Source organism: Rhinoderma darwinii, chromosome 8 (genome assembly GCF_050947455.1).
Source record: "Rhinoderma darwinii isolate aRhiDar2 chromosome 8, aRhiDar2.hap1, whole genome shotgun sequence".
NCBI lineage: Eukaryota > Metazoa > Chordata > Amphibia > Anura > Rhinodermatidae > Rhinoderma > Rhinoderma darwinii.
In genome coordinates, this window is record NC_134694.1 from 10,497,369 (window position 1) to 10,508,683 (window position 11,315).

General features: G+C 42.5%; 1 protein-coding gene across 10 annotated transcripts in view; it reads left to right on the top strand.

The window, feature by feature from the left end:
* The window catches only part of CACNA1B (calcium voltage-gated channel subunit alpha1 B), a 214,581-nt gene that overhangs the window by 105,253 nt on the left and 98,013 nt on the right, over positions 1-11,315 (top strand). For all 10 annotated transcript variants that reach the window (XM_075835026.1, XM_075835028.1, XM_075835025.1 and 7 more), the window contains exons 6-8: positions 6,454-6,557; positions 8,804-8,919; positions 10,034-10,090. In XM_075835026.1, the coding sequence (XP_075691141.1) occupies positions 6,454-6,557; positions 8,804-8,919; positions 10,034-10,090 (277 nt within the window). The remainder of the gene's footprint in view (positions 1-6,453; positions 6,558-8,803; positions 8,920-10,033; positions 10,091-11,315) is intronic.

Sequence of the window (11,315 nt, forward strand, 5' to 3'; positions counted from 1 at the left end):
GGAGGTCTCGGGGTATACATGCTCTATGCTTGTCAATCCAAGGGTAGGGTAGACAAGCGTAGCTGGACCTGGAACAGGGGAGCTGGACCTGGAACAGTAAACTAGAAGAGCTATTGATCTAGAACTGTTGACTTGATGCATCATGACGTTGAAGAAGTGCGTACTGAACTGGACGTTCCCCTATGTGGGAGCGCTATGGGGCAGATGTATTATTACTGTCTTAAATTTAGACCGCTTAAAACTTGACCAGGCAGGTAAAAGATGTTCCGAATTTATCAGAGAGGCGCATGCTGGATGATTGATAAATTTGGCGTATCTTGCTAGACAAGTTAGTCACTTTTCTCTTCCCTGCGCCACCTCTTGGCTTGTTATTGTAAATTTGGAGCACTTTGGCGCATTAAGGCCTTGCCCACCTGCTTTTATAGACACTTTTCAAAACTCTCTAGTTAGGAGTGAAAGTGTCCAAAACAGATAATAAATCTGACACAAGGCAAGGCATATACGTCAGTTATTTTGTGCAAATTGAGCTAGAATTTTGACACATTTTGCTTAGTAAATCTCCGCCTAAGTCTCCAATAGCGAAACCGCTGGGATGGAAGTGGCTGCCTGTGCACAAACTGCTATTTCTTGAGCAATCGTCCAATGTTTCCTGTTACAAGTACCTGAAACAAGCCTGTTTGGCTTGGAGAAGCAGTCTTTTGTAAAGCAGATAGAAGAACTTTCTGGCCAAATCAGTACTAAAATTGTGGTCACCCGCACAGGAAATCAGACTTTTGTTGGCAACCTGAACTTCTGGCTGAATTCATAAAAAATTGCTGCAAAAAGGGACAAGTATTACAGACTGACATATACTTATGCAATTAACACAGGAGAATTCGGGCTTGTCCACACGCTCCGGAATTGCCGCGTTTTTTCCGGCTGGAAATTTAGTCTGGACAAAACGCAGCAGAATACAGTAGCAGCAAAGTGGATGAGGTTTAACAAATCTCATCCACATACTGCGTAAAATTTTCGAGCCGAAATTGACCTGCGCTGCGTATTTTTCGAACCGCAGCAAGTCCATTCCTGCTACGGAAAGTGTGCAGAATTGCTGCGTTTTTCAGAGGAGATGTCGCCATCTCCTAACATTGGGAAAAAAGCAGCAATTTCCGCACCATTTTCTGCTGTAAAAAACGCAGAAAATGGTGTGTTTTTGCCGCAGAGAATAGCCTTTGACTTTCAATGGAACTGCTGCAGAAATTTTCTGCAGCAATTCCGTTGTGTGTGGACAAGCCGTAAGAGTATATTCACACTGTGTAGTCATATCGCATTTATTGCAGCAATTTTCACAAAATCTCAGCAAAAACACCAGCGTTCCCCACATCCTATGCTAGATTAAATAAGACTATTCATACAAATATATAAAAATGGCAAATAAAAAGGTAAAAACTTAGTAAACCGGACCGAAAATTACAATATTAATTTACTCTGGACACGTCCACAACTTTGTCTACAAAGAAACCGTGCCTTTTCTAAATATGGCTGCATCTTCTCTGTAATATGTGGATGCATTTATCCCGCTGAGTAATGGACGTGTCAGCTGCACACTGTAATACAATCATTTATCGGCTCTTCTGAGTATCCGAGAGATTTCTCGGTGCACTATGTTGTGTGCACCATTGTCTGCTGGGGTATTCCATGATTAACATTGCTGGAATGTGAATCCATGATAAATTAGAAGGAAACCACATACTATATAGATATATATAACCCTTTGTTTGCTTACAAGGCCATTGAAATAATTCAAGCCAGATACATGGCAACATGAGCTGTCATATAGTAAAAATCAATCCTGTTGCGGTCTGTAATCGTAGTATCGTCTGTCACCCTATGTCAATGAGAAACCATGGACGGGGCTACCTGAAAAGGGTATTAGACTAGACATCTTCAAGCTGAGTTCCTTCCAAATCTTTCCAAACCACCCAAAGGCATAGCTAGCAGGGGGCAGAGGGGCCCACTGAGATGGTGGGGCCCAGGGCCCGTCCCCCAGCGGTGGCACGTCCCGATTTCAACTGTATCTGCGTTCTCAGGACGCAGATACAGTTGAATCCAATGCTGGAGCAGGGAGCTGATAGAACGGGGCTAGGTGAGTATTTATTTTATTATTTTTTATTAGGCACTATGGGGGCATTATACAGGGTATGGAGGGCCGCAATGGGGAAATATACTGTATTGGAGCAGCTTTGGGAGCAATATACTGTGTCGGGGCAGCTATGGGGGCATTAAACTGTATGTGGGCAGCTATGGGGCATTATATTGTATGGGGCAGCTATGGGGATGATACTGTGTGGGGGCAGCTATGGGGCATTATTCCGTATGGGGGCAGCTATGGGGCATTATACTGTGTGGGGGCAGCTATAAGGGCTTTATACTGTGGGGACAGCTATAGGGGTATATAATGTGAGGGTGCATCTATGGGTCATTATACGGTGTCTGGGGCACTAATGGGTCATTATACTGTGTTGGGGAAGCTATGGGGGAATTATTCTGTGTGTGGGGGCAGCTTTAGGGGCATTATACTGTGTGGGGAGACACTATAGGGGCATTATACTGTGTGGAGTAGCTATAAGGGCATTATACTGTGTGGGGGTCACTAAGTGGTTATTATACTGTGCGGGGGCACTAGGGGGGTCATTATACTATATGGGGGGCACTAAGGGGTTATCATACTGCATGTGGACAGCTATGGGAGCATTACTTTGTGTGGGGGAAACCATAGGGGCATTATACTGTGTGTGGGCCACTAAGGGGTCATTATACTGTGTGTGGGGGCCACTAAGGGGTCATTATACTGTGTGTGGGGGCCCACTTAGATGTGTTTCACCCCCCCCCCCGTGCTAAACCCTTAGCTACGCCTCTCAAACCACCCCAAGTTTGCCAACATGACAAACTAATCTATAGCAGCCTCACACTTTTTTTTATTATTTGTTATTTTATTGGAAATCAAAAACATTGTTGTGGGATCAGCAAAAATATAGCAAGTGTACGCCTAGTCTTACAAAGCCTTTTTGAATTACCCCAGAGTCGAGAATAATGTTTTTCCCTCTTAAATGGGACAATTGACGATTATCTCATTGGGGTTTGCTTTTGTGCTCCTCTTTGAAGAGAATGCTTGGCTTAATTAACACGGCTATCAATACTGTTGAGTATACATTGTGTGGACCAAGTACAATACACAGAATGTACTACGCTGTACACAAGAGCTGGGTAGGGTGAAGGGGTTAATTATTAATGCTTTTGGTTGGCGAGGCGGATGTTAAATCACATTAGCAGGGAGTAGAGATGGAAGGTGAAAGGAGCCTTCTGGGAGAACGACCTGACTCACATTTACGGCAATGTCTTATTTCAACCTGGTTTTCGGGGCTGCTTCTTATTACGGTACAGGGCGAAGAGAATAACAGGAAACGGGATTGGCGACAATATTGGCAGAAGGTGTTCTATCCGAATGGACATTGTCACATTTCTGAAAAAATAGGTTAACTATCAGTCTGGTGTTACAGGACATACGTTTGTCAAATGTCAATATTATAACTTCCCACGGAAATATGTAGTTCCCAATAAAAAAAAAGATATGTTGAAATCCTCTGTGCCAGGGACTTGTACACTGGGTTTTCTAACATCTCTGAAATAATTTTCAGTTCATGCCCGCATTCTCCACCATGGTTGAATCAGCACCCACTCCCTATTCCATGATTATCCCTCCTGGGACAGACACTGGTTTCCAGTCCAGGGGTTTATCAGTAATTTCCTGTTATCTGCAGGAAATGTCTGGAGGCATCGATTAAATATGAATCAGTTATGGGAGCAGAAAGAAATTTGCTTCAGTATGTACAATTACAAGAAAGAGTCTATACCTTCCCCCACCACCACTGCACGTCTACAAAGACAGGCAGGGATAAATGCTAGGGGGCTGGTTCTGCTTCTCCGACCTTAGCAATGATATCACATGAACCTTCTGTGGCTGACAGCTCTTCTTTCCAAGAAGTTCTGATAGTTTACTTTAAATCTTATGGTCTGAGAGCTTATTTTTATGCACCGTATCCATATTCTGACAGTATAGTTGAGGTGAGATATGGTTATTTACATTCAGAATCTGAAAATAGTTTATACTTTTCTCTTACCCAAGAAGGAGTTTTTAAAGTGACAGCCTGGTCCTTTAAATGCAGGCTAAAAACTATATTGCAAATTTGAGGGCAGAAGCAAGTATAGCAAATTTTGTTACCAGGTGGTGCTGCACTCTATTAACGCAATACCACCTACAGCTTACATTGAAAAGCATTGTGAAGCAAACTAGATTCAACATGAGTCTCATTCTAAATATGGAAAGATACAGTATATTCTATACATAATTATAAACCTTTAATGTAACCTTCCTTTGACACACAGCCTAAAACATTGTACTTGTAAAGGATCTGCCAGGCACAGCTTCGGGGTTAACTCCCATAATTAATCAGTCAGCACCTGAATCTACATCCCTGAGACTGACTCCAGCTTCCACCACTCAGGCTGGCAGGCTTAGGAGTGGGAGAGCCTATCGCAACCTGGCCAGACTCAGCTAGCTCCCGCCCTCGGTCTATTTAAGCCTGCCCTTCCTGTCCCTCGGTGCTTGTGATTTTTTTCGTGTGGTTTCCTGGCCCAGCTACAGCTCCTTCTATTTTGATCCTGCTCCATACAGACCCTGGCTTACTGACTACTCTTCTGCTCTTCGTTTGGTACCTCGCACACTCCTGGCTTGATCTTCCTCCGAAGGAGGGCTGGCCATGAAGCTATGCGACAGTGCATCAGCCTTAATATTTTTAGACCCAGCCCTATAGGTAACCAAAAAATTTAATCTGGTAAAAAATAACGCCCATTGAGCTTGTCTCGGGTTTAGCCTCCGGGCAGATTCTAGGAAAACCAGATTCTTGTGGTCGGTAAGGACCGTTACCTGGTGCCTAGCCCCCTCCAGGAAGTGGCGCCACTCTTCAAATGCCCATTTAATTGCTAAGAGTTCGCAGTTTTATAGTAAACCTACAGCAAACTTCAAAAGCAAGGTACAACGAGACAAGGGGGATCCCCAAGCAAACTAGGAAACAACCTATGAGCGCACAAGCGCAGGGGACATAACATCCCAATAAAGTATGAAAGTAAATACCATGGATAGTAAGAAAATATATAACTTTATTAATATATAACAATACATGGTATGACGATATTAGGTATAATAAAAAATATGGCGGATCCTATATCTAAAGGAGTAGCGATCTGGTAGAGATGACAACATACCATAGGGAACACAAGAATAAAACCAACCTCAAACAACGTCCCAATACTAACATGCCATGGATACAAATAAACTGAAATGTCAAAAAAAGAAGAAGAATGTGTATGGCTATATATATGTAGGGAAAGTAATGCCCGTATACAAGGCGTGCATAGCACAGATATGCTATGAATAAATAGCGTGTATGCAGACCAACATATACAGTAAATGCCAAATAGAAGGGGTAATAAATTCAGGTACCTGTAAAGGATCTGCCAGGCACAGCTTCGGGGTTAACTCCCATAATTAATCAGTCAGCACCTGAATCTACATCCCTGAGACTGACTCCAGCTTCCACCACTCAGGCTGGCAGGCTTAGGAGTGGGAGAGCCTATCACAACCTGGCCAGACTCAGCTAGCTCCCGCCATGGGTCTATTTAAGCCTGCCCTTCCTGTCCCTCGGTGCTTGTGATTCTTTTTGTGTGGTTTCCTGGCCCAGCTACAGCTCCTTCTATTTTGATCCTGCTCCATACAGACCCTGGCTTACTGACTACTCTTCTGCTCTTCGTTTGGTACCTCGCACACTCCTCGCTTGACTCGGCTCGTTCACCACTCTGGTTGCTCATGGTGTTGCCGTGGGCAACTGCCCCTTTCCCTTGCTTGTATTCCCTTGTATGTTTGTCGTGTTTGTCGTGCACTTACTGAGCGCAGGGACCGCCGCCCAGTTGTACCCCGTCGCCTAGGGCGGGTCGTTGCAAGTAGGCAGGGACAGAGTGGCGGGTAGACTAGGGCTCACTTGTCCGTTTCCCTACCCCCCGTCATTACAGTACTTCTATATAACCACAAATTACCTAGACATCTACCTGTATCCATTTAATTTATAGCAGGATGTGCATTTTTCCGTGTACATTGAACGTACCAGAAGATATTAGGTCATATCTTCCATAGGTGAATTAATTTAAAAAAAAATGAAAGACACTAGTAGAACGTGATTTGCTCCACTGTTGGTTTTAGATGGGGTTGCCTTCTTTCGGACCTCGCCTGTAATGGAAGGTCCATGTTAGCACCTCTGAACCTGAACCCGCTAGAGCATCATGTGGTCCTCTGGTGGCTCAGTCTCTGGCCCCTCTATCATTCCCATACTAAATAACCGTTACCTTTGTATTTTACAGACCAATGATGCTGTTGGGGCAATGTGGAACTGGCTCTATTTCATCCCGCTCATCATCGTTGGGTCCTTCTTCATGTTGAACCTGGTTCTGGGTGTCCTGTCAGGGTGAGTTTATAACATATCAATACTGTTTTGTTTTCTTTTGTTTCGAGGATCATCCTTTGACCATGTATCATGTACTCTTTGTCTTTCACTGATGGATCCGTTGGATGTTGGTCTAGATACAATTTTCCACCAGTTGGGTATTGGCCTAGGGCTACATATCTTCTACGTCTTTATACGTTAGCAAACATACATGACATCACATCACATAAAAGAAGGGTATTGGGTCGAAATATGCGTGAAATTAAGCCGGATTATTAAACATTAGTCATAAAGTACTTCTCAACCATAGTCTACTTTTAATGATATCATATTGTAGCCCTTGCCAAGCTGAACCCACAAAGCCCAGTAATAATGTAGTGGCATTGATTGGTTTTGCCAAATATATAGATAGAATTACAGTCTTAAAGTCTAGAGATATGTGCACCTATATGTCGGATCTTGCAGATAGGTCGCCTGTTTCTTTTCAGGCTTAGTCTTGCCCTGCGCACAATGTACGTGCAGAACCCCTCCTTCCAAGGAATCCTCTCTGTTTGTGCCCATTGTGTTGGAAGCCCCCCACCAGTACGACTTGTTTGCTGGCAAGTCTCGGAAAGACCTATCACTGAGCCCTACAGGGGGTAAACAGAAAAGCACAGGATCTCTCTGGCTGCCTGAGCTCCTGGACTAAATTATTCATCAGAGAAAGCAGAACATGACATACGTCCAAGGGTCATTATCCTTTTATCTCTATCTCACTACCCGGCTACCTTCTCTATTTTTGTCCTCGCTTTTATTTCCCTCGATTCTCGTGAATCGTTCTTTTTAATGCTTGGAATAATAAAGCAAATATGTCTCCTTATTGACCTTTATATAAAATATATTAGGTGAATCACTGTCTCGTACAACCAGCAGCAAGAACTACTTTGTTCTACACTATATATTGTATATATTGCATTGACCATTAACCCTCAGAACTCTTCTGCTCAGAGTCTTCTTGAGTTTGTAATGGAAGAGTAGACTCGTTTAAAGGGGGCTTCCACTTTAGAATGACTCCTTTTTTAATAGCGTCCTCCAGAGGCATAGCTTGAAGCATCTGGACCCCAATGCAAAATCTGTTACCGGGCACCCACAACCATCACGTGTCATTTATAGTACTTCTGCCTTTGGGCCTACAAAGACACCTGTCTCTGGGTGTGACTGTAACCTCTGCCCTCCCTATAGCTACACCACTGGTGTCCTCCAATGATAAACTTTCTGACCAACTTTGTTGTTACCTGTTTGTCTCTGCCCTTTCCAGAAAGTGCAAACTTCTACAGAGAATGGAGGCAGGTAATTCAGAACCACTTACATTTGGTGAACACACATCCCTGTACAAGGTAACTTATGGAGATACCTGAACATTAGTAACCAGGATATGGTTTCGAAAAAACCACCAAAAGGGGTCCATATTGGAATGAATGGACAAGTGTAGTAGGGATTGGAGTCTTTTAATTCTGAAGGTCTCTTGGGATGATATGATCAAAATCTCTCTACCGGTACAATGGCAGATGAGGACTCATTCACCAATTTGTTAACTGGATCACTGTGGTTCATCATGTTATCCCACAATGTCCTCAGACAGGAGTGCCAACGATGCATATTGTGCGAGAAGAATCTAAAAATTCTCATTTGAACATGCTGTGGCTTTAGAACATGCCCGTATAAAAAGGACCATGATACTTGGGGATGAATGAACACCATTCTTGAAGTTAGTTGGTTCCCCCAAGAAAGGGTTGTGGTATATGCCAATATTTAGCTTGGTCTATGGAGACTTTGAAGGTTGTTGTATGGGAAGTTTCCAAAAATACTAGTTTTTGCGCAGGTAATTCTTATCATTCCAATAACAAAACCAGACTTTGACCCATGAAGCCGAACTTTTTACATTTTATTAAAGTTGCCCATAATGCACTGCAGCTCATGGAGACAGTAATAAATAAAACCCATTATTTTGTTGGTCTGTTGGGATTATTTTCATGTTTTGGTGCTATCATAATCCCACAAATCCCACTGAGACCTCAGTTACCATGTATAGGAAGAAGCCGTCCCTAAGGCGCTTTGCCAGTATTCCACTTTTCACTAGACCATTGTCAATTAAACACTTTCAATGAAATGTCTCACAATAGAATAACTAAAAATTATTTGTACTGTTTGGATGAATTTTATGAGATCCGTTCACTATTTGTCAGCTGCATTTAACAAATGTATTGAAATCTTTTACTGTCTCGCAGGGAATTTGCCAAGGAACGTGAGAGGGTGGAGAACCGTCGGGCATTTCTCAAATTGAGACGACAGCAGCAGATAGAGCGGGAGCTGAATGGATATCTTGAGTGGATATTCAAAGCAGGTGAGATTCTACATTCATCCACACATAATACTATTACCTGCGATTTACTTTCTACAGTGTTGCGTTCTTGGATAGTTTTAGTTCTGCTCCACAAGTGCACAGCTATGATCAGTGATTGCTGCTTAACTGCATTGTCTAATAGAGGTAATCTAAGTTTCTGTTTTATTCGAGGCTCAGGCTGCTGCTCTGTCCCCCATGTCTTAAGGCCCTATTACGCCAGCCGATCTTGTCCGGTGCAGCGAGCGCCGATCAACGAGACAGCTTGTTGATCAGCACTCGTTTGCTCCTGTCACAAAAAGCTATAAATGGGTACGAGCGGTCACTACTCCAATCGCTTCTCCCCATACGTTATTATCTTATCGGCAGCACGTCTCCCTGTTTACACAGGGAGATGTGCTGCCGACAACGATAATATGTTACTTTTTTAGAACGCTACGATCAGCAGATGAACGAGCGTTTGCCCGTTTATGTGTTGATAGCTGCCGTGTTTACACAGGGCAATTATTGTCAACGAGCGTTATATGAACTATTGTCTGCCCGATAATTGCCCAGTGTAAAACCCCCTTTACACTGCAGCTCTGCTTGTTCAGATTGGCTGCTGTTTACAAGCACAAGCTCACCAGCATATCAGTGCTTTGAGAGCTGATTGCCATTACAAGACAAAATTATTATAAACTACAAGCACCACCAGTGACAAAAAGAAGATAATGAGGTAGTTCCCATAAATAATCTGAGGCAAATTACCCTTTAAAGAAGGCAGGGTCCTAAATTTTTGCTTTTAAAGGGCTATTGTGTCTCAATGTTTCTTAACTGGAAAAAGTGGCAGTACCGGCGCTGAAGGAGATTTCCATTTAAATTTTCTAAAATTGAGGTTATTTCACCTTAGGCTAAAACCAGTCCAAAAAGCATCATGGTTCCAAGTTTTGGGCAACTAGGGGAATTTCATATTTTTTTTATAACTGCTTTTTTTGGGTGGGGAGTGAGTCTGGGAATTTTTTACAGTTTTTTTTTTATATCATTTATGTAACCCAGTAGTTTATTTCATTGGTGAAATGATCTACTAGTTGTTTATGATCAGTAAAATGTTTGTTTTTGCCATACATTTACTTCACAGAGGAAGTCATGCTTGCCGAAGAGGACAAAAATGCAGAAGAAAAATCCCCTTTAGATGGTGAGTAAACTTTTTATATTAAACTAACTTTAGCATCAAAGACCTATCACATGCACACATAATAGTAAACATTTTCAGTCCTGTATATGAGCTGAGCCCACAGAGGCCTGGGCAGGAGTGTAGCTAGGGGAGGACTAATGTGCCTTGGGTGTCCGGATGAAAGGAGGGGTGCCAAAAAGTCACTTTGCCTTGGCTAGGGCATTTAGATACAGGGCTAGGGAAGCAAACATAGCCTTTACCCCATGTTGTGGAAAGCCTTGCAATGGCTCTGGGAATGGGAATTGTTTTTTTTAATTATGTTTTTCTATCTTTTTATCAATAGTCAACTATTATATAGCTCGTACACATTAACACCACTAACTATGAGATTAATTTAAATCCTATTTAATCCCATTTTTGCCAAAAATGTCAAGATTATTTAAAGTTTGTATTAAAAGTTATACGACTCCCCCACAGTGCTGAATGGGAAATCTGCCTAGTTGTGTAGCCATCCTGCAGTAAGGATTTATCACCGCTTACCTGGGCAGATTGCCCTTTAGGCATCTGGAAAAGCTGTGTGACAATCAAGCCATGGGCTTTGATGGCAGCCATATTGGTTGTGATTCAGCTATCCAAGAAACAGATATAGTTAACATATGGTAGAATGTAAATGTTTAATAGATTGTCCATTTAAATGCTCTTTAAGACCAGGATCACACACACAGTTTTGATGCAGGTTTTTGTGTCAGTTTTTGGCTCAGTTGTTGTGTGTGTGTGTGTGTTTGTGTGTGTGTGTGTGTGTGCGTGCGTGTGTGATCGTGGCCTAAAAGCCCTGGACTATCTCGTTTTGTTAGAAAGCTCCACCAACAATAAGCTGATCACATTCTATCAAAATTGTAGCTGTATCACAACATTTTCCAAAATCTGGGATGTTTGGAACGTTTCCCCTTTGACAGTTAATACATCTTACAAACCCCGAGACACTCTTAATTATCGCATAATGCTACCCTGAACGTACATGTTTGACTATCACTGCTCGAATATTTTTCCACCCCTCTGACAATGCATATGGCGTCTTCTGCTATACAGATTAGTGTCTCACCGGTATGCTTGCTAATTTTCTCTTTTATACAAAAAAAATTACATTTATCCTTTGTAATATTTTGACTTGTTTTGTACTCGTTACTGCACCAGATGTCACTAAAACGGGTTTAAAAATGTAAGCTGATCACAGGGTGCGCCGCAT